This window comes from Giraffa tippelskirchi, chromosome 7, assembly GCF_054371585.1.
Source record: "Giraffa tippelskirchi isolate mGirTip1 chromosome 7, T2T-mGirTip1v1.2.pri, whole genome shotgun sequence".
Lineage (NCBI taxonomy): Eukaryota > Metazoa > Chordata > Mammalia > Artiodactyla > Giraffidae > Giraffa > Giraffa tippelskirchi.
Genome location: NC_137281.1, coordinates 114,193,916 through 114,217,895, shown reverse-complemented (window position 1 = coordinate 114,217,895; position 23,980 = coordinate 114,193,916). Strand labels below are relative to the sequence as shown.

Sequence of the window (23,980 nt, the reverse complement as noted above, 5' to 3'; positions counted from 1 at the left end):
TATCAAGGCAAGCCTAAGATGTAAATGATGACATCAGTGATGAATACTGTAGGACAAATAACTGAAGAGGTTTGCACCATGTTCCTGGAAGAGATATCAGTCTTCTAGAAAGAACGCTCATCTTCAATTTAACAGACAGGTAATGGGATGCGAGGCAGCTGCGATGGGTCCGTGCAGAAGCATGGCCGAGAGGAGATAGGCCAGGCTGGGGACCGGGGGCGGCAGCTGGGAGGAGCTAGGCCAGGCTGGGGGCCAGGGGCCAGGGGCGGCGTTGGAGAGGAGCTAGGCCGGGCTGTGGGCCAGGGGCCGGAGGCAGCAGCCGAGAGGAGCTAGGCCGGGCCGGGGGCCGGGGGCCGGGGCGGCGGCGAGAGGAGTTACCCCATGCCCAAGGAGCAGTGGCTGCGTGGGCACAGGAGGGCCGGGAGGAGTTAATCCACATTCAAGGTCAGGAGGGGCCGTCGTGAGTAGATACCCCTTGTCCAAGGTAAGGAGCAACGGCTGCACTTTGCTGGAGCAGCCATGAAGAAATACCCCACGTCCAAGGTAAGAGAAACCCAAGTAAGACGGTAGGTGTTGCAAGAGGGCATCAGAGGGCAGACACACTGAAACTAAAATTACAGAAAACTAGCTAATCTGATCACATGGACCACAGCCTTGTCTATCTCAATGAAACTAAGCCATGCCATTTGGGGCCACCCAAGACGGATGGGTCATGGTGGAGAGGTCTGACAGAATGTGGTCCACTGGAGAAGGGAATGGCAAACCACTTCAGTATTCTTGCCTTGAGAACCCCATGAACAGTATGAAAAGGCAAAAAGATAAGACACTGAAAGAAGAACTCCCCAGGTCAGTAAGTGCCCAATATGCTACCGGAGATCAGTGGAGAAATAACTCCAGAAAGAATGATGGGATGGAGCCAAAGCAAAAACGATACCCAGCTGTGGATGTGACTGGTGATAGAAGCAAAGTCCGATGCTGTAAAGAGGAATATTGCACAGGAACCTGGAATGTTAGGTCCATGAATCAAGGCAAATTGGAAGTGGTCAAACAGGAGATGGCAAGAGTGAACATCCACATTCTAGGAATCAGCGAACTAAGATGGACTGGAATGGGTGAATATAACTCAGATGACCATTATATCTACGACTGTGGGCAAGAATCCCTTAGAAGAAATGGAGTAACCATCATAGTCAACAAAAGAGTCCGAAATGCAGTACTTGGATGCAATCTCAAAAACAATAGAATGATCTCTGTCAGTTTCCAAGGCAAACCATTCAATATTACAGTAATCCAAGTCTATGCCCCGACCAGTAACACCGAAGAAGCTGAAGTTGAACAGTTCTATGAAGACCTACAAGACCTTCTAGAACTAACACCCAAAAGAGATGTCCTTTTCATTATAGAGGACTGGAATGCCAAAGTAGGAAGTCAGGAAACATCTGGCCTAACAGGCAAATTTGGCCTTGGAGTACAGAATGAAGCAGGGCAAAGGCTAATAGAGTTTTGCCAAGAGAACGCACTGGTAACAGCAAACACCCTCTTCCAACAACACAAAAGAAGACTCTACACGTGGACATCACCAGATGGCCAACACTGAAATCAGATTGATTATATTCTTTGCAGCCAAAGATGGAGAAGCTCTATACAGTCAGCAAAAACAAGACCTGGAGCAGACTGTGGCTCAGATCACAAACTGCTTATTGCCAAATTCAGACTTAAATTGAAGAAAGTAGGGAAAACCACTAGTCCATTCAGGTATGACCTAGATCAAATCCCTTATGAGTATACAGTGGAAGTGACAAATAGATTTAAGGGACTAGATCTGATAGACAGAGTGCCTGATGAACTATGGACAGAGGTTCGTGACAGTGTACAGGAGAGAGAGATCAAGACCATCCCCATGGAAAAGAAATGCAAAAAAGCAAAATGGCTGTCTGAGGAGGCCTTACAGATAGCTGGGAAGAGAAGAGAAGCAAAAAGCAAAGGAGAAAAGGAAAGATATTCCCATCTGAATGCAGAGTTCCAAAGAATAGCAAGGAGAGATTAAGAAAAGCCTTCCTCAGTGATCAATGCAAAGAAATAGAGGAAAACAACAGATTGGGAAAGACTAGAGATCTCTTCAAGAAAATTAGAGATATCAAAGGAACATTTCATGCAAAGAGAGGCTTGATAAAGGACAGAAATGGTACGGACCTAACAGAAGCAGAAGATATTAAGAAGGGGTGGCAAGAATACACAGAAGAACTGTGCAAAAAAGATCTTCACGACCCAGATAATCACGATGGTGTGATCACTCACCTAGAGCCAGACATCCTGGAATGTGAAGTCAAGTGGGCCTTAGAAAGCATCACTACGAACAAAGCTAGTGGAGGTGATGGAATTCCAGTTGAGCTATTTCAAATCCTCAAAGGTGATGCTGTGAAAGTGCTGCACTCGATATGCCAGCAAATCTGGAAAACTCAGCAGTGGCCACAGGACCGGAAAAGGTCAGTTTTCATTCCAATCCCAAGGAAAGGCAATGCCAAAGAATGCTCAAACTACCGCACAATTGCACTCATCTCACATGCTAGTAAAGTAATGCTCAAAATTCTCCAAGCCAGGCTTCAGCAGTACGTGAACCGTGAACTTCCAGATGTTCAAGCTGGTTTTAGAAAAGGCAGAGGAACCAGAGATCAAATTGCCAATATCCACTGGATCATCAAAAAAGCAAGAGAGTTCCAGGAAAATATCTATTTCTGCTTTATTGACTATGCCAAAGCCTTTGACTGTGTGGATCACAATAAACTGTGGAAAATTCTGAAAGAGATGGGAATACCAGACCATCTGACCTGTCTCTTGAGAAACCTGTATGCAGGTCAGGAAGCAACAGTTAGAACTTTACATGGAACAACAGACTGGTTCCAAATAGGAAAAGGGTACGTCAAGGCTGTATATTGTCACCCTGCTTATTTAACTTATATGCAGAGTACATCATGAGAAACGCTGGGCTGGAAGAAACACAAGCTGGAACCAAGATTGCCGGGAGAAGTATCAATATCCTCAGATATGCAGATGACACCACCCTTATGGCAGAAAGTGAAGAAGAACTAAATAGCCTCTTGATGAAAGTGAAAGAGGAGAGTGAAAAAGTTGGCTTTAAAGCTCAACGTTCAGAAAACTAAGATCATGGCACCTGGTCCCATCACTTCATGGGAAACAGATGGGGAAACAGTGCAAACAGTGTCAGACTTTATTTTTTGGGCTCCAAAATCACTGCTGATGGTGATTGCAGCCATGAAATTAAAAGACGCTTACTTCTTGGAAGGAAGGTTATGGCCAACCTAGATAGCATGTTTAAAAGCAGAGACATTACTTTGCCAACAAAAATCCGTCTAGTCGGGGCTATGGTTTTTCCAGTGGTCATGTGTGGATGTGAGAGTTGGATGGTGAAGAAAGCTGAGCGCCACAGAATTGATGCTTTTGAACTGTGGTTTTGGAGAAGACTCTTGAGAGTCCTTTGAACTGCATGGAGATCCAATCAATCCATCCTAAAGGAGATCAATCCTGGGTGTTCATTGGAAGGACTGATGTTGAAGCTGAAACTCCAGCACTTTGGGCACCTCATGCGAAGGATTGACTCATTGGAAAAGACCCTGATGCTGGGTAGGACTGGGGGCAGGAGGAGAAGGGGACGACAGAGGATGAGATGGCTGGATGGCATCACTGACTCGATGGACATGGGTTTGGGTAAACTCCGAGAGTTGGTGAGGGACAGGGAGGCCTGGCGTGCTGCAGTTCATGGGGTTGCAAAGAGTCGGACACGACTGAGCGTCTGAACTGAACTGAACTGAATGGGATGCCAATCAAAATTCCAACGAGAGCTGTGTGGAGGAAGGTAAGGTACTTGGAAAACCAAACTGAAATTTTATCTGAAAGAATGGGCAAGAACAGCTGAAAGGTTTTGAAAAACCAAATAAGAGGGTATCTTGCCTGCCATACTCCAACACATCTTTTAAAACCTTATAATTAAAGCAATCTGGTACTAGTGAAAATACTGAGGAGTGATGTTACCAAGATGGCAACACAGACTGCTCCAGACATTGCTTTCCTTCACAAGAAGCGTAAGGAACAATTGTTAAAAAAACAAGACGTTCCTGAGAGAAGCCTAGAACACAAGGTTAAGCGGGAAGCACTCCCCTGTACCAGAGACCCATGAGAAGGGTTAAGAAAAGCAGCTACATTGTGACTGCACTGCCCTCCCCCAGACCACTGCAGCACCATGGGGAGACATTTCTCCTGACCCTCTGGCTTCTCCAGTGGGAAAGGAGAACTCAGAACTGTGAGCTGACCTGTGGGAGCCACTACTCTGATCTCACACCATGAGCACTGCAGGGGAATCTGCAGAGTTCAACCACCACCGAAATGAGACTGCAACAGAGAGAGGGGGAGGGGCTGCAACACACAAATCCTGGCAGACTGAATTCACATCTGCAGTGACCAAGCAGTAATCCCAACCAGTGGCTCCGCTCATCTGCAGAACCAAACTGGGGGCACACTCTGACCAGGGAACACAGATGGGTGCAGATTGGCCTGATTCATCTCCTCAAATGAGGACTTCTGCCAGCCCTAGGGCCCAGACTGCTCTGCCCAAACAAGAAGCTCAATCACGGCACCATTCACTGAAGAGTGTCTTCTAGTCGCATCTGACCAGAATGGCTGATAACTCCTGAAAGACATGTGGCCCAGTAGTGCTTGAGCCAAGAGGTGGACAGGCAGGCAGAGCCCACTGACCCCAGAGCAAAGTCAGTACAGAACATGCAGTGCTCTCCTGTAGCTGGGCTCAGCTCATACTACATTACCTATGGCTACTTTGTGCTCCAGGGGCAGAGTTAAGTAGCTTCAATAGAGATCATATTGCCAGCGAAGTCCACAACATTTGCTATCTGGCCGTGTTTTGCAGAAAAAAATTGCTGATCTTTACTCTCTATGACCCTTTAAGGCTCATGGTCATAGTTAGCTGCAAACAGCATCTACAGGAGTTGGGGATATAATGATAAGACAAAGCTGTGTTTCCATTTTCATCTTGACCAGAGATTAATTTACATCTTCAGTTCTTAATTTGTGTTCTTGATTCAAGAAAGTGTTCAGAACTCCAGCTTCTGGGGTAGACTCTTTTGGAACAGGTTGTTAGTTTGTTTTTGCCTCTAATACATGTTCCTTTTATTTCAAAATATAATAGGGTTTTGCTTTTCTGGGACAGGTCTCATATAAATGGAGCACACAAGAGTCCAGAGATCTGAGGCACAAATAGTCAATGTCCACCTTTACTTTGACACCCATCAGTCTTCTAGCTATGATAAGACCTTGTTAAGGTCTTATCTGCTTGTTAAGACCTTGAGTAGTCACTGCTCTTTGGGTGTTCAGTCCATGGGTAACATTTTCAGTTTTCTCTCAAACCCTCTACTCATTTTGCAGAACTGGTCTTTAAGCTGTGGTTTCTCAGGCACCTACCTCAGTAGACCCTGTGAACGCAATCTTGTCTATGCCAATGTGAGAAGCTATTGCTGCCCCAGCCGTTGGCCCGTATCCTGGCAAAATATTGATGACTCCTGGTGGAAAGCCAGCCTAACAAAACAGAATTGGAGGAAACGTGGCTTGTGAAAGCTGATGAAGCACGTTAAATCGGATATGCTCTAGTAGGCCCCAACTGTAAGGAGGGTGGGAGCCACTCCTTACCTCCTTGATGAGGGCTCCCATGTAGAGCGCGCTGAGTGGTGTTTGTTCTGCTGGTTTAATAACTACTGTATTGCCACAGCACAGAGCTGGAGCAATTTTCCAGGCAAACATCAGCAGGGGGAAGTTCCACTGAAAGGCAAAATCTCAGGGTTGATAGATGGAAAAATATCCCTCCATTACTTTGTTTTCAAGCTGTGACTTCTCAGATTTCTCAGACTGGTCTTCAACATAAATCTTGTCCCACCACAGAGTACAGATGTTTGGATTTTTTAATTACTTCATTAAGAAGAGAACAGGATTGACCTTGAAAATCTCCCGCATTCTCTCTCTGGTCAGCAAATTACTATTTTCCAGCTACCCACAAAAAGAAATCTTATCGTAAAAAGGGAGTCTTTGTTTTGTTTCAACTTTTCATTGTTGCCATTTGATATGTTTTTAAAATTAGCCTTTGGTTCCAGTAAGTTCTTGTGTATGAAAACTTTTTCTTGCATTTGTGATTTTTTTATACCAGGGTTTCAGGCTGGTATAAAAGCTCTTCAGAGAGGAAGACCTGGAAGTCAGCGTGCATTTCAAGGCAGTACCTTTTTCTTTACCTACATGTGTTGTCACAAAACACACAATTACAAAAAATAAAAGTCCATCTACTGATGAGGATGCAAAAATCTTAGTTTGTCTCCTGGCCACTGCAAAATAAACTAATGGAGACTAAAAAATATATGTGTGTATCTGAGCCTGGGGCCTAAGATGGTTTAAACCAATTTTAAAAAGGATATTAAGCTTGTATAGTTATAAGTGCAGGCATGAGCCTCAGTACTATCAGGTGTCATTGATAATTTCATTAAGAAAGAAAACAGAAATCCTGGTGCCCTGGCTCCAGCCCCTGATCACAATGTGTTTCTGCCTGAAGCATCTCAGCTGCCATCCTTGAAGGATTCTCACTGGCCCTAGCAAGCTTGCAAAAATATACAAGTGTCTTGCCTTCACCAAACACCCAATTTCTTTTCCCCTTAGTTGTTTATAAACTTGGGAGTACACAGTGATGTTTTAATTCCATCTACAGTATATAAATCTTGGGAGCACAGTAATTGAGCCGAGCTGGCTGACAAGCGGCTCTTGTCCTGTCAGTGAAAGCTGCAGCTAACTGAGTCTGGGGAAGGCAGGAAAAGCAGGTTTGAGTTCCTGCAATTAAGGTGACAGACCTCAACCCGGCTCTGATCTGAGTGGGATTTCCCTGGGTGGTTTAGGGGCAGAAGAACTTAAACCAAGTCTCTCACCTTCTCCTTTCATTCTTGAATAAATTTCACAGTAACCCAGAGTTTGTGGACCTTTAAAATAATTTATTAATATGTCCCCCAAATCTTTGGCTCCCAAAGCTGAAGATTATCTTGAGTTATTCTCCTATATTTTGAGAAAACTTCTTGTCTGTACTCTAAGAATTTAAATTGAGGCTCCCCTGAAATCCTTGCCAGAATGATTAGCTAGACTCTTCTGCTGGAAGACTCAATGATGTTTTATATAGTGCCAAGGCTATGTATGAGGCAGAAAGGGGAAAAAAAAGACAATGTTTAATGTTCCAATCCAAATACTAAGCACTACATCTATTTCCCTGTACAAGACACACAACAGCCCAGCATGGTTTCAATTATGACTGTGACGTTAAATGTACTGCTGTGTCTTCTTTAGGGTCTTCTATCTAGATTCTTGTGAAAAGAAACAGTGGGAAAGAATGGAATTAAAAGACCATATAAAACAATATGCCTGAAAAAATGGTGAGTCACAGTTCTAAAAAATAAACAAGCAAATCTAACAAAGCATTAATTTTCCATAAGCTGAATGGACATCCATAACTGAGGGCAGGTTATTAATACACTGGGCTTGGCTTTGCTTATTTAAATCATGAGAATTCCATGACTTGAGAATTCAACTCCTGGTAACGAAGCTGAAACCCTATTAACCTGTTCAAATAAGCATTTGCAGGGAGGCTGTTAAAGATATGTCAACAACATGAGCTCAGTTTTTTTCCCCCAGTAATGGAAAACACACATTGCTGAGGTCCATGTTTTATGTATCTTTAAGAGAACTGGTTCAAATGAAAATAAATACTAGGCGTGAGGAGATACACTCACCGGGATGATCTGTCCACACACGCCAATGGGTTCATGTCTTGTAAAGGTAAAATAGTCTCCATCTGAAAGAAACGAGCACAGTCACTGCCACGGAGTTCAGATGAGAAGAAGAACTGCAGAGGAAGAACACGAGTGACAGCAAAAAGCAGAAATAAAGTTGAAAAAACTTTTTTGTCATGGTTCCCACTCCACTGTGTATTAAAGCTAGTAGAAGCTATCACTTGGCAAAGAGTTTCTCCACATCCGGTTCCCAGACACCCAAATAGAGTACTGGTAGAGGACCTTGAAGGCAAAATAAAGGGCGATTTTATCACACCAGATGCAGTCCTGGGGGTGGACGGTGGGGAAGGGACAGGGCGGGGAGTGGCTGGAAACTGGAAAACATTAAATATTATATCAACTATCAAAATGATACTTATATATGGAATAGTTAATTGAGTTAAAAACTGAGGTTCCTCAAAATTTTAAATAGCCTTCTGAAAATATTTAAAAAAAAGAAGTAAAATGCTATTGGATAAATTTAAAATGCTAGGCAACTGGAAAAGGTGAGATTTAAAAGTAAGATCTATTTCATAACTCAGTCTTGGTGTCCAAATGCACTTCTGGGCACTGGGGGAACCCAGGCATGTCTAAGCCTATTTCAAGAAGGCAAAAGTCCACTTCAAAGAAGATTCCATCAATAACCCAAAGCCTCCACCTTCAAACCAGCCATGGAAATGAGGATGATTTAACGACCTTGTTTTCCCTATAGGAGCAAGCGGCAGTTGGAACAAATACCCAGGAAATCCAAACCAAATTCTTCTTTAGGAAAGTACCATTATGTTTATCTGAATTATTTTAAGTGGCTAAAAGAAATAACCAAAGAATGCCTGTTTTTAGCGTAAAGCTTTTCATTTTTGTGTTGGGTCTTCTCCGCCGCCCCCCATTAATTGTCAACCCTTTGGCCACTTCACTGATACTTGTTTTCCCTCTCAAAAGATGTTCACTGGGTAAAGTGGAGACCCTCTGTTAATACTCAGGAAGAGCATTACTATTAGAGATGTGGATAAGAGTGGGGACAGGAGGAGATGTTAATTCTTCCCAGAATTAACAGCTATCTGTTGCTGGCACATCTTTTCAAAGAACTTTCCCCCCCACACACATTAGCATCCTTTTATTCTCTCTCTTTTTCAAAAGAATACAAATAGGACTATATTATACACAGGCTTCTACACTTTGGTTTTTCCCACTTTTTTTTTCATATAAAGCTAACACACTTTTTAAGCTGCTGAATGTTTTGCCACTGGCTCAATAAATAATGCTGCTGCTGCTGCTGCTACTGCTAAATCGCTTCAGTCATGTCTGACTCTGTGCAACCCCATAGACGGCAGCCCACCAGGCTCCCCCGTCCCTGGGATTCTACAGGCAAGAACACTGGAGTGGGTTGCCATTTCCTTTCCCAATGCATGAAAGTGAAAAGTGAAAGTGAAAGTGAAGTTGTGTCCAACTCTTAGGGACCCCATGGACTGCAGCCCGCCAGGCTCCTCCGTCCATGGGATTTTCCAGGCAAGAGTACTGGAGTGGGGTGCCATTGCCTTCTCCCAATAAATAATGGTACCGCTGTAAACTGTCCTGAGGGACCAAAGAGACAGCTTTCAGTGTAAGCTATTACAAATAATGCTGTAACACTATTTTATATATCTCTGCATATTGGTGAAATTTCACAGTCAGAGTATACATGCATTTCACATTTTGATAAATACTGCCAAATCACCCTTCAGAAAAAATTATTCAGTTCATAATTCCAACAACATGTTTTTTTCATCCCGGCCTTTGTCATGTGTATATGCAACATTTTCCCCTAGTCTGCTACTTGTCTCCTAATTTTGTTTGATGTATATACTTTAAAGACTTTAGGAAGTAGGTAAACTCAGTAACTGTAGGAAAGAAATTATTTTAGAATGTATCTCCACTAAAACAAAAAATAGCCCAAATATGGAAACCATCCACAGGAGAACAATAAGAAGTCTAAGTAATATTTTAAAAATCAAGTTAACTATCTCAGCTTTGTATGAAGACAATTCAAGAATTTTCATAGATATCTTTCTTTACGATAGTGCCAGTTACCACCCTTCTTCAATTTATAAATCTCTGAAAAAGTTTTTTTCCTATTAATACTTTTTAATGTTTCACCTTTTTTCCTTTAGAAGATATAAATGTGATGTTTGTTTCTTCTCCCTGGGAAGATTTTTCATGGGGAGCAAAAATATGATCAAGAGGCTAACGAGTATCATTTGCAAGGAAATTCTTCCCAAATATATGCTGCAATCTGGATAAGGTGATGGATTCAAGTATTAATCACAGACTATTTAGAAAGAGACGGAGAAGGCAATGGCAACCCACTCCAGTACTCTTGCCCGGAAAATCCCATGGACGGAGGAGCCTGGTAGGCTACAGTCCATGGGGTCGCTAAGAGTCGGGCACAACTGAGCGACTTCACTTTCACTTTTCCCTTTTGTGCATTGGAGAAGGAAATGGCAACCCACTCCAGTATTCTTGCCTAGAGAATCCCAGGGACAGCGGAGCCTGGTGGGCTGCCATCTATGGGGTCGCACAGAGTCGGACACGACTGAAGTGACTTAGCAGCAGCAGCAGCATAGAAAGAAAGTGTAACGTCAATATGGAGTGCAAAAGGGCTGAGGAAACAAATTGGAATATGAACTGAAGAGCAACACAGGTGCTTATTTCAGCAGCACTGGAACGGTTCAGAAGAATTCACAGGACACTGGCACAAGCACAGCGTGGTCATTCATAAAGCATTTCCCTGCCTCCATTCTAAATGCTGAAGAAGTTAGTTGTACTAATATTTCTGAAAGTTACTGAAGGAAACGAAAGAGAAGGAAAAAAAAATGTAGGGCAATCTTTAAAAGCTGACCTCAAAAGGAAATGAACTTAACTCCATAACTACATTCAAAGGGAAACTGAGTTATGGGGAATGAGAACTTTCCTGGATAAATGTTCACAGAATCAACATTTAGCTAAAGCTGGCACAAGGAAAGAAACGGAAGACTCTTCTAAGTTTCTCTAAGCAGTAAATAAATAAAGGGTATTTTGGTGCTTGAGCTCTTCCCAAAGGAGCACTAAATGAAAGAGATAAAGAAGGGTTCCCAGACCTCGAGTTCAGTCTGTATTATAGGATGGTTAGTGGAAGAGGATTCTGAACACCTTTAGTCTAAGCAGGGTGCTGGGCACATGAGAACTATACCTCCCACATGTAACCCCTGACCAGGGCTGGAGGCACCCCAGAGGTCCCACACAGCTAGTATGACCCAGCTCTGACTCTCACCAGCTTTTAGACCAGGGTTCCCCAAAGGCCAATCACATAAGAGCCACCTTCCTGAAATCCAAAACAGAGGGGATATATGCATACGTATAGCTGGTTCACTTTGCTGTACAGCAGAAACTAATTAAACATTGTAAAAATACTACACTCCAATAAAATTTTTTAAATTGCAAAAAAAGACCATCTTAATTTTTACTGTATCCAAGTGTCACCTACCCTATTACTTATAATATATTAAATTAACTCATCTTTTAAAAGCTACTTGTTAGCCTCACCTTCAGGAAAATCTAAGAAATAATAGATTTCATGAGCTAGAAATACTTTCTTCTAATATTCTTCAAGCCTAATAATTAAAATAAACATGCATTCAGTTCAGTTCAGTTGTTCAGTCATGTCTGACTCTTTGTGACCCGATGGACTGCAGCACCACAGGCCTCCGTGTCCATCACCAACTCCCAGAGTTTACCCAAACTCATGTCCATTGAGTCAGTGATGCCATCCAACCACCTCATTCTCTGTCGTCCCCTTCTCCTCCTGCCTTCAATCTTTCCCAGCATCAGGGTCTTTTCAAATGAGTCAGTTCTTCGCATCAGGTGGCCAAGGTATTGGAGTTTCAGCTTCAGCATCAGTCCTTCCAATGAATATTCAGGACTGATTTCCTTTAGGATGGACTGGTTGGATCTCCTTGCAGTTCAAGGGACTCTCAAGAGTCTTCTCCAACACCACAGTTCAAAAGCATCAATTCTTCGGTGCTCAACTTTCTTCACAGTCCAACTCTCACATCCATACATGAGTACTGGAAAAACCACAGCCTTGACTAGATGGACCTTTGTTGGCAAAGTAATGTCTCTGCTTTTTAATACGCTGTCTAGGTTGCTCATAACTTTCCTTCCAAGGAGTAAGTGTCTTTTAATTTCATGGCTGCAGTCACTATCTGCAGTGATTTTGGAGCCCCCAAAAATAAAGTCAGCCACTGTTTCCACTGTTTCTCCATCTATTTGCCAGGAAGTGATGGGACTGGATGCCATGATCTTAGTTTTCTGAATGTTGAGTTTTAAGCCAACATTTCATTCTCCTCTTTCACTTTCATCAAGAGGCTCTTTAGTTCTTCTTCACTTTCTGCCATAAAGGTGGTGTCATCTGCATATCTGAGATTATTGATATTTCTGCCAGCAAACTTGAGTCCAGCTTGTACTTCATCCAGCCCAACATTTCTCATGATGTGTTCTGCATATAAGCTAAATAAGCAGGGTGACAATATACAGCCTTGACGTACTCCTTTTCCTATTTGGAACCAGCCTGTTGTTCCATGTCCAGTTCTAACTGTTGCTTCCTAACCTGCACACAGATTTCTCAAGAGGCAGGTCAGATGGTTTGGTATTCCCATCTCTTTCAGAATTTTCCACAGTTTATTGTGATCCACACAGTCAAAGGCTTTGGCATAGTCAATAAAGCAGATGTTCTCCTGGAACTCTCTTGCTTTTTCAATGATCCAGCAGATGTTGGCAATTTGATCTCTGGTTCCTCTGCCTTTTCTAAAACCAGCTTGAACATCTGGAAGTTCACGGTTCACGTATTGCTGAAGCCTGGCTTGGAGAATTTTGAGCATTACTTTACTAGCATGTGAGATGAGTGCAATTGTGCGGCAGTTTGGGCTTCTTTGGCATTGCCTTTCTTTGGGATTGGAATGAAAACTGATCTTTTCCAGTCCTGTGGCCACTGCTGAGTTTTCCAGATTTGCTGGCATATCGAGTGCAGCACTTTCACAGCATCATCTTTTAGGACTTGAAATACCTCAACTGGAATTCCATCACCTCCAATAGCTTTGTTCACAGTGATGCTTCCTAAGGCCCACTTGACTTCACATTCCAGGATGTCTGGCTCTAGGTGAGTGATCACACCATTGTGATTATCTGGGTCGTGAAGATCTTTTTTGCACAGTTCTTCTGTGTATTCTTGCCACCTCTTCTTAATATCTTCTGCTTCTGTTATGTCCATATCATTTCTGTCCTTTATTGAGCCCATATTTGCATGAAATGTTCCCTTGGAATCGCTAATTTTCTTGAAGAGATCTCTAGTCTTTCCCATTCTATCGTTTTCCTCTATTTCTTTGCACTGATCGCTGAGGAAGGCTTTCTTATCTCTCCTTGCTGTTCTCTGGAACTCTGCATTCAGATGGGTATATCTTTCCTTCTCTTCTTTGCCTTTCTTTCACTTCGCTTTTCTCAGTTACTTGTAAGGCCTCCTCAGACAACCATTTTGCCTTTTTGCATTTATTATTAGATATTAAATACAGTTCCTTGTGTTATACAGTAGGTCCTTGCTGTTTATTTGTTTTATATATAGTAGTCTGCATCTGTTAATCCAAAATTTCAAATATATCCCTCCCTTACCTTCTCACTTAACTGTAAGTTTGTTTTCCAAGTCTGTGAGTCTATTCTGTAAATAAGTTCATTGTCGTCATCTTTTAAAGATTCCACATATTAGTGATACCATATGATATTTGTCTTTGTCTAACTTAGTACTAACTTAGTACTAACTTAGTGGATCACAATAAACTGTGGAAAATTCTCAAAGAGATGGGAATACCAGACCATCTGACCTGTCTCTTGAGAAACCTGTATGCAGGTCAGGAAGCAACAGTTAGAACTGGACATGGAACAACAGACTGGTTCCAAATAGGAAAAGGAGTACGTCAAGGCTGTATATTGTCACCCTGCTTATTTAACTTATATGCAGAGTACATCATGAGAAACGCTGGGCTGGAAGAAACACAAGCTGGAATCAAGATTGCCGGGAGAAATTCAATAACCTCAGATATGTGGATGACACCACCCTTATGGCAGAAAGTGAAGAAGAACTAAAGAGCCTCTTGATGAAGGTGAAAGAGGAAAGTGAAAAAGTTGGCTTAAAGCTCAACGTTCAGAAAACTAAGATCATGGCATCTGGTCCCATCACTTCATGGGAAATAGATGGGGAAACAGTGGAAACAGTGTCAGACTTTATTTTTTGGGGCTCCAAAATCACTGCTGATGGTGATTGCAGCCATGAAATTAAAAGACGCTTACTCCTTGGAAGGAAGGTTATGACCAACCTAGATAGCATATTTAAAAGCAGAGACATTACTTTGCCAACAAAAGTACGTCTAGTCAAGGCTATGGTTTTTCCAGTGGTCATGTATGGATGTGAGAGTTGGACGGTGAAGAAAGCTGCGCGCTGAAGAATTGGTGAAGAATTGATGCTTTTGAACTGTGGTGTTGGAGAAGACTCTTGAGAGTCCCTTGGACTGCAAGGAGATCCAATCAATCCATCCTAAAAGAGATCAATCCTGGGTGTTCATTGGAAGGTCTGATGTTGAAGCTGAAACTCCAATACTTTGGCCACCTCATGCGAAGAGTTGACTCATTGGAAAAGACCCTAATGCTGGGTAGGATTGGGGGCGGAAGGAGAAGGGGACGACAGAGGATGAGATGGTTGGATGGCATAACCGACTCGATGGACATGGGTTTGGGTGGACTCCGGGAGTTGGTGATGGACAGAGAGGCCTGGCGTGCTGCAATTCATGGGGTCGCAGAGAGTCGGACACGACTGAGCGACTGAACTGAACTGAACTGAACTTAGTACTCTTAGTATGATAATTTCTAGGTCCATCCATGTTGGTGCAAATGACATTATTTCATTCTATATATGGCTGAGTAATAATACTCCATTACATACACACACACACACTCACACACACATATCTTCTTTATTCACTCATCCGTCAACAGACATTTAGGTTGCTTCCATGTCTTGGCTATTGTAAATAGTGCTGCTATGAACACTGGGTGCATGATTTTTGAGTTAAGAGTTTTCTCCAGATATATGCCCAGCAGTGGACTTGCTGGATCATATGACAACTCTATTTTTAGTTTTTTGAGGAACCTCCATACTGTTCTCATTCTGGTTGCACCAATTTATATTCCCACCAATAGTGTAGGAGAGTTCCCTTTTCTCTACACTCTTTCCAGGATTTACTGTTTATAGACTTTTTGATGATAGCCATTCTGACCAGGGTGAGGTGATACCTCAATGTGGTTCTTATTTTCATCGTGCCACCTAATATGCCACACTGTGCTTCTCAAATTTAAATGTGTACACAAAGCATCTGGAGTTATTAAAATGCAGATTCTGAACCTGTAAGTCTAGGGTGGAACCCAAGAGTCTGCATTTCTACAAGCTCTCAGGTTACACCAATGCTTCTGATCCACAGACCAAGTACCCAGGTTCAGAGGAACCAAGTGGATAAAGGGTAGTCCCCAGGTATTGTGATGACCTACAGTTGTTGACTTCATTTCTATTTACTTTTGGCCTCTCTGATAACTACTAATTTGCCTGAAAGGAATGTGAAGTGTAGAAAAATCTAAGCAATGCTTTTAACACTTTTAAATTACAAAAATAAAAAAAAAAACATATATAACTTTTACAAAATATTTTCATATTTTTGCCTCATTTCATGCTCAAAACAACGTATGGAAAAATTAAGGCAAGTATTATTATTTGAAATTTACAATTAGTGAAAATATGCCACAGACAGGTTAAGTCTGAAGTAGTATCACTGGTTAAGTAGTGGCTCCTGAACTTGAAACTGGGTCATCAGACTTCAAGTTCACTTCCCTTAGAAACATACCAAAGGCTCTTCTGTGAATAAGGTTTGGATTTAGATGGATATCACAAACCACAGAATCAGAGTGTAATGTCAAGGAATGCAGATGGGGGAAAAAAAGGGTGAAGATGATTCTTCAAGGATGTAGCGTGTGGACAGAGAACCCACATAGACTCCTGTATCTCAAACTATAAGGGAATAGTTTCCTCTCAGGTTGGGGAGTCTAAGGCTGAGCGCCTCTCTGCATCTGGGATAAGTGGACTCCAGTGGGCGGCAGTGTTACCTCTCCCTCCCTCTCTTCTGTACCTAAGACAAAGTATGAGTACTCCTCTTTGCCTAGAAGAAAAATCACAGCCACTTCCCATTTTTTATGTTAATGTGTTCAGTCACTCAGTCATGTCTGACTCTTTGTGACTCCATGGACCACAGCCCCCTAGGTTTCTCTATCCATGGGATTTCCCAGGCAAGAATACTGGAGAGGGTTGCCATTTCCTCCTTCAGGAGATCTTCCCAACCTAGGGATCAAACCCACATCTCCTGCATCTCCTACACTGGCAGGCAGATTTTTTTTTAAACCACTGAGCCACCTGGGAAGCCCAAAGTGAAAGGGTTAGTTGCTCAGTCATGTTCGACTCTTTGCGACCTCATGGACTATATATAGCCTGTCAAGCTCCTCTGTCCATGGAATTCTCCAGGCAAGAATATTGGAGTAGATAGCCATTCCCTTCTCCAGGGACTCTTCTTGACCTAGGGTTAGAACCTGGGTTTCCTGCTTTGCAGGCAGATTCTTTACCATCTGAAACACCTTTAGTCTTTTTGCTGTAACACTATTTAATATGGCAAGATGATTAAAAAGATTGTTTCCATCATTTCTCTAGCTTTGCACTATAAAGCACATCAGCTTGACAGAGGAAAAAATCTCCATCCAAACTCAGATACTCCACTTTAGGTTACAATCATCTTAGGTCTTACCAAATATGAGGCATTACAGAGAGAGCTCAGACTCAGCAAGAATGGACTGCATTTGATGAAAATAACAAATAAATGTTCTGAATACCATATTCCAAGCCAGCAAGTTAGCATACAACCTTGGTGGATAAAACTAAACAAGAGATGAGACACCAAGACAGAAATACTAAATCTCATGTTTAGGACTTTTTATCTCTCAGCCTCTTTTCCATTTCATTCAAGAAAGTAAAAACTACTGTTCTTAAAAGGAGTTTAAGACACACCCAGAGACAACTTTTCTGATGTGTTTTCACACCTCAGTGTTATATACCTTGATGAAGAATTACAATTAAAAGCTTTATCATCAATTTAGTTGAACTATGGATCAAATTTTACTGAGCATGTATAGATTAAGCCATTTCTTAGTTTGGAGTTAAACAAAGAAGAGTCTTTGTCCCTAGAGATGAGTAACAGAAAAACTTCTTCCATATTTGTGAATGTGGAGCCACTGTTCTATGTTATTTAATGGACATGAGTTTGAGTGAGCTCTGGTAATTGTATGGACAGGGAAGCCTGGCGTGCTGCAGTTGCAAAGAGTCAGACATGACGAAGTGACTGAACTGACTGACTGACATCAAATTACACAGGAAAGATAGAAATTACTTAATTAGAACAATTATGTGGGTTATTCCTTCAGGATAAACATTACTCCTTAAAGCAGATTTTATAGCTGCTTGAAAAAAAATTTAACAGAATTATTATTCTCATAAGAATATCAGGCATTGACACAATCTATATATAAACTAGAATATGATTAGGTAATATGTATGGTAAATGAAATCAGAAGAATCTGAAATGTGCCAGAAATTGAGGAGAAATTTGTTAAATATGGACCTCAAGAAATGGCTCCCAACTACAATACTAAGAGCATTTCAAGAACTGCTACAATTTTTATATACCTGGTAACAGTAAAAATGAGTTTATTTAACAGCATCAAAATCTGTTAAACAATACAATGAATGGATGGCTATCGTCCAATCTCTAATTTGTGTACAGAATTACCTTTCAAGGAGCTAGCAGTGACCTTTTGGTGACCCCAGTAATGAACAATTAGACCAACTACACTGAACTAGTTCATTATGTCCTCTAGCAGATTCCTATGTATTCTGAGACTGAGCAGATCTCACTGGACACTTCACAGCTGTAATGATAAACTCCATAGATGCCTATACAGACAATGGAGATTCTACAATAGCATACAGTGGAGATTACACTATTCCCCCCCGGGTGTCAAGTGGTAGCATCCCAGAAGTTTAACTACATGCTCCTGAGTCGATTATGAACATACCTTAGCTCTACCACTACACATTATATGATATTGGAAAAAAAGCTACTTTACTTCTCTGGACCTTAGTTTCTTTGTCTGAAAAACGAGGAGCATGGCCTTAGGGATCCCTGAGTTTTCTTCAACCTGCCTCTCAAAGAGGTTACATGTGAAGCAGACTCCATGATCTCCTGTCACTACCAATTCAGGTAACTCTACCTGCTTTGGGTTTCCCTGATAGCTCAGCTGGTAAAGAATCCGCCTGAAATGCAGGAGTCACTGGGTCGGGAAGATCCACTGGCGAAGGTATAGGCTATCTACTCCAGTATTCTTGGGCTTGCCTTGTGGCTCAGCTGGTAAAGAATCTGTCTGCAATGCGGAGACCTGGGTTCAATCTCTGGGTTGGGAAGATCCCCTGGAGAAGGGAAAGGCTACCCACTCCAGTATTCTGGCCTGGAGAATTCCATGGGGTTGCAAAGAGTCAGACACTTTGTTTCTTTCTATCTGCCCTGGGTTCTGCTTAGGTGGGTAGAGCAAACAGCTCCTCATTCTCATTGATTGAACAAGATCTCACCATATGGGTTCTCTGTTGACAACATTAAATCAGATCGAGCTATTGAAGGCAAAACCTTAGGATTCAAGACAATTTCTGCACATTTTTAGCCTATCCTTTAATTTAACAGGTAAAACTGAAAGGAGGCAAACTGGATAAATAATTACAGGTGGCCTGTGTAGCTTTTTAACCTTTTGATATGCTAATGTATCATAAAGTCATTTTTATATCAGAATTTAGCTAAAATATGAACTACATTTTCTCTGCTTACATATCACAAAACAAATCAACACTGTTACAGAGAAAAATCATAAGTAATGTAAACCAAAACCTCGACTTCTCCCTCAGTGAACTAAAGATAATCTTTGTTCCTTCCTCTAGCACAAGGATTTTGTGGCCATCAGAGGAGCAGAGAATTTTGGCACAGGTTAAAAATGATCAAAATGGGGATAAAACTACTTCCCCTGGAGGGCTGCTATGAGATTAGAGATACTATAATAGGCACAAGGAAAGTGTACAATAAATCATAATAATGATTATTATTTATCATCATAATTAGCAGATGTTATAGCAGAAGGGTCAAAGAATAGGATTTATGGTCAGAAAAAACGGTTCCATTGAGTACCATGGTCAGAAATTATAGATAATGTTGTAAAGACAAGAACATCAAGACCATCATGAGTCAAACTAAAACTGCACGATTCTGTGAAAACATCCAACTGTGGGCCTTGGTTGGGATGTAACAGAGAGGGATGAGGGAATCTCTCAGTTCAGAGGGAGAAATGGCTGTCCAGTGGAGGCTCAGCAGTGGTCATGCTGTAACCGTTTTCTCCTCCTCTCAGATATTCCAGAGGGAGGCTACCCTTCCAGGGGAGGGGGAAAAGTACATACTTGCTCTCTGCAACTGATTATCCATTATGACATCAAAATCACTTTCTAAAACCAATTTTGATCAAGGCACTCATTTACTTAAAATAATTCAGTGACTCACCATTACTGTGGAATAAAACTTGTAGCCCTTTCCCCAGGCCCAGGGCCCCACTGTCTGCTAAAACTGGCTACACTAGCACACAGTACTCTGCTCACTCCATGCTCTGCCCAGACTGTTACCACTGCTGGTGATCGCCCTGTCTGCATCTTCACTTATCAGCCCTTGTACAGGTACCAACTGTGTAGCTCACTTCCTTCTCCAGGAAGCCTTAATGCTGAGTGATACGCCTTTCCTACAGAGTACCCACTGAACTTTGTACGTCCATATGTGAACAGGCTACTCTATATTGCACTCAGCTGTCTGTCTGTTTTCCTTACTATTCTATGGGCATCTTACTTGTTCACCTTTGTAACCCCAGTGTTTAACACAGGTGCTTAAAAAAATCTGCTCAATGAACATATGAATGAGGGGATGCCTGAGAGACTGAGGTTGACGCATGGTAGAACAGGTAAAGGAAGAGCTCTTCCCATTATGAGGCAGAATGCCCAGCCTTCCTAAATGGGAAGGAGTCCAAGAGACAACAGCATAATTCTTCACACTCTGTCTGGGTCTTGTCCTTCAGTGTCAGGATACTAAGTTGGATGAACCACGGAGTATGATTCAATGTAACAAAGCAGTCATATATTAAAACAAAGACTTTCAGATTTATTTTTATAACTGCTTTCTATCCTTGTATTTCCTCTAGAAGCAATGGTTAATGCTAATCTAAAAATCTGCAGAGGGTTAAAGACTTCACCAGGTTGACTGGCCTCTTCCTTTTCCCACCCTGCTGATAGGTCTCTACCAGAGGGTCTACAATGGCTTAGGCAGAGAGAGACCTGGGTTTGAGTCTCAGGCCTGCCACTTACTCACATGTGACCTTGTTCAAGACACTAAACCCTTGCTGTCTCATTTTCTTACCTGCAAAATGTGTACAATACCTTTTAAAAGCTGACTTGTTTCACAGGATCACACATAGAATCACACAGATCCTGTATGTGAAAGATCTTTTACATGCTCAAACATAAAGTGCATTATTTCTTTACATTTATAATTTCAAACAAAATTAGGCTGTTTCACAGGAAAATGTGACTCAGCAGTAAAGTATCTGCCTGCAATGCAGGAGCCGCAGGAGACCTGGGTTCAATCCCTGGGTTGGGAAGATTCCCTGGAGGAGGAAATGACAACCCACTCCAGTATTCTTGCCTGGAGAATCCCATGGACAGAGAAGCCTAGCAGGCTACAGTCCACGGGGTCATGAAGAGTTGGACACGACTGAAGAGACTTGGCACATGGAGACGTATATAACACAATAAAGACCTCATGGTTAAAGGCTAACAGCTTCCTCATGGTTCAGATTTCATTGAAAAAAGTCAAGAACACAGAGACAAAAATCAAGCTGATATTAAATTATAAAGTTACAAATGACAATAAAGCACAGATGGACTGATTGAACAAATTTGAGAATAAATAAGTGAATAATAATGACCCTCCCTTTCCCCGGTCTTCTACTATGACCCCCTGGTTTAGCCAGCCAGATTCCCTAAGCAGTGAACTAGTCAAAAGGGTTGTGAGATGAACACTCAGTAGCCTATAGGCATGCCAAAATGTATCTAAAACTGGAACAGAAAGGAAAGTGGCCAAGTTCATGTCTGTCTTCATCCTTCCTTCACTTGCCTGAGGCACCACAATGAAAGATCTTATGTCCCAGACCCACAGCTTCCCAGGACCTCTGCCTAACGACCTGAATCCCTGGAGAGTTCTTCATCCTAATATCCCTCTACATGCACGTTAGGGGAAATCAGGGAAACAAAAATTACTTAGCATTTTACAGAATTCCTCCTCTTTCTTTCCTTCACAGGCTGGACACCAGTTTATGAGTAAAGGTGCGAGAGACTACTGTGAATGTCTTTTCTAAGCCCTGTACTTCTAACTCAGAATCTCTAAAGAGCATCAGATGAAAACACTGAGGCTTATAAACCAACCACCTCTACTGCCAGATAAAGTTATAGTAAAGTATCAAATATGATCAAAATTTCCAACAAATCTTAATCTAATCAATCAAGGACTTCTCTCCTAAGGAGGCAAAAGAAAACCAAGACATTGTTAGGCCAAGTGAGCATTTATGTATACCTACCGCCTTCGAGTTCATCTTATTTCTAAGATCTCTGTATATCATTTGAAAAGATGCTGAAATATCCAAAACAGTGAAATGGCAGGTGGGGTGGGATGCAAAAAAACCAGGGCCTTTGATCCTGATAATTTCCTTTATGCGTTGAAACAGCAGTGGTCAGCCTAAAAAGGCTGACGCATGTCCTGTTCTTGAAAAAGGCCCTCCTACAGGTACGCATATACCAAACTATGACTCTGTCTCACTTAGGCCATTCTTCGATCCTACAAATCCTACAAAGAACAGTGGTCTGTAATATCCGAGAGCCAGGACTAAACTAAGATTCTGACATTCCTTTATCTTCTCCATCCTTCTGCATCTGAACTCAGGAAACTTCTGGATGGCAGGGAAGAGTCTCTATAACCAGAAACCCATTTTATAAAACCAGCATTCCACGTGTCACCATCATTCATGGAGATAATTTTAAAATAGTCCTTTGAAGTCTCATCTCTCTTCTTTGTCTCTGTGACTCCTCTTCTTGCTAAATGAGGCATCACAATGGCCACGTGGTTAGTGCTGGTCTCTGTCTAGTCTCCTCACTACTTGAGGCACAGAACCAGCAGCACGGGCATCACCAGGCAGCTGGTTAGGAACACAGATTCTCAGACCCCATCCTAGACCTGCACTTGAAGACGATTCCAGGTAATACATATGCACATTCAGGTTTGAGAGGCACTGCTCTAAGCCAGCCACACTATCAGCCATCGGTTTCCTTTTCTGGGAAGCCAATCCTCCTTCATAGGGGAAGGCCCACACCGGGCCCTCCAGGGTCCCCAGCATCATGCTCCACTCTCTCCAGTGTGCTCTTCTCCAGAGAACACAGGTAGAGTACCGGGTACACTACTCAGCAGCATCCAGGAGCCACTCAGACACATGGATTTTCTTTCTGTATACCTATTCACCACTGCCAATATCCTCATACCTCTTCCAGTTGGCCCCTTTCCTGTCATGATCTCTCTTCCTCCCAGTTTCTAAAACAGATTCTCTAGTGAAGTGATTCGCCAGGCTCTAACACCAAAGTTTTGGCTCTTCAGTTTATTTGCTGGGTGAATCAGGAAGACAATTTAACATTTCTAGGCCTCAGCTTTCTCCTCTGGTAATAACAGCTCCTACCCTTGGGGCTGCTGTGAAAGCACTTTATTTCATATTACTACAGCACAGTACTCATGCTTGGGCTGCCCAGGTGGCACTAGTGGTAAAGAACCTGCTTGACAATGCAGGAGATGTAAGAGACGCAGGTTCGATCCCTAGGTCAGAAAGATCCCCTGGAGAAGGAAATGGCAACCTGCTCCAGTATTCTTGCCTGGAGGATCCCTATGGACAGAGAAACCTGGCGGGCTTGTGTTCATGCTCAGACCGAGACCTTTCCACTGACTTAGTTTGGATGCCTTCCCATTGCTTTAAGGGCCACAGCACTGACAGGCCAAGCCACACAGCTTAGCACCTAATTGTAACTCTCCTGTAGAGATCTTTGTTTTGTCTTATTGGTTTTGTCTCCAAAACTGGATCTTAAAAGACAATGTGTCAGGATGGCGGTTGTTTTCACAGATGGTAAAAGTAGTTCATGGTCTTTATAGGCAATACAGAAAATATTGAGAAATATGAAAAAGAAATAATAAACAATCCATAATCTCACCACTAAGAGAAAATAACTGTTAACATTTTAGAGGATTTCTTTCCAAACAAGAGGATCTTAGGTTTCAGGGAACCAAGGGCCAAGTCTTAATCTTCTCAGAGTTTTCCCTGGCTTTCCCACACCCAATGCTTGTCCTGCCCCCAGCACCTAAGCTAGCATGGTGCAAGGCACTCTGCAGCTGACACACACTTGTTCTTTAGCTGACTGAAGTACTGATACGGCTTTCTCTGCATCTATGTGTGGACTGTCCACATACTGAAATAGAGATACTGTCAAAAGCAGTGACAAAATCTGTTTTGTTCTTTGTTCAGTTCAAGCTGCTGTAAGTGTGCTCAGATCTGTACTCCACGTGACTGCTGTCTGTGTTTGGTGGTGACAATGTGTTTCTGCTGAGGTCTCATGTTTCCCTTTTCAAGGTACTCAGGTCTCACATACCTACAGGAATGGTCATCCCATGAATTTTATCAGCCCAGCCTGCATAATACCGAAGGGTTTTGATGACTCCTTGCAAATCGACATAAAATGCTTGCAGGAACGGTTTGCCACCATTGAGGGATTCCATGGTCTGTGG

At 42.2% G+C, this 23,980-nt stretch overlaps 1 protein-coding gene across 5 annotated transcripts in view; it reads right to left on the bottom strand.

Moving 5' to 3' along the window:
- The window catches only part of ALDH1A2 (aldehyde dehydrogenase 1 family member A2), a 119,232-nt gene that overhangs the window by 40,557 nt on the left and 54,695 nt on the right, over positions 1-23,980 (bottom strand). For 2 of the 5 annotated variants that reach the window (XM_081510079.1, XM_081510081.1), the window contains exons 4-7: positions 23,845-23,974; positions 7,842-7,903; positions 5,716-5,844; positions 5,491-5,604 (exon numbers count right to left, since the gene is read on the bottom strand). In XM_081510079.1, the coding sequence (XP_081366205.1) occupies positions 5,491-5,604; positions 5,716-5,844; positions 7,842-7,903; positions 23,845-23,974 (435 nt within the window). The remainder of the gene's footprint in view (positions 1-5,490; positions 5,605-5,715; positions 5,845-7,841; positions 7,904-23,844; positions 23,975-23,980) is intronic. The other 3 variants (XM_081510084.1, XM_081510083.1, XM_081510082.1) reach the window with 2 other exon arrangements.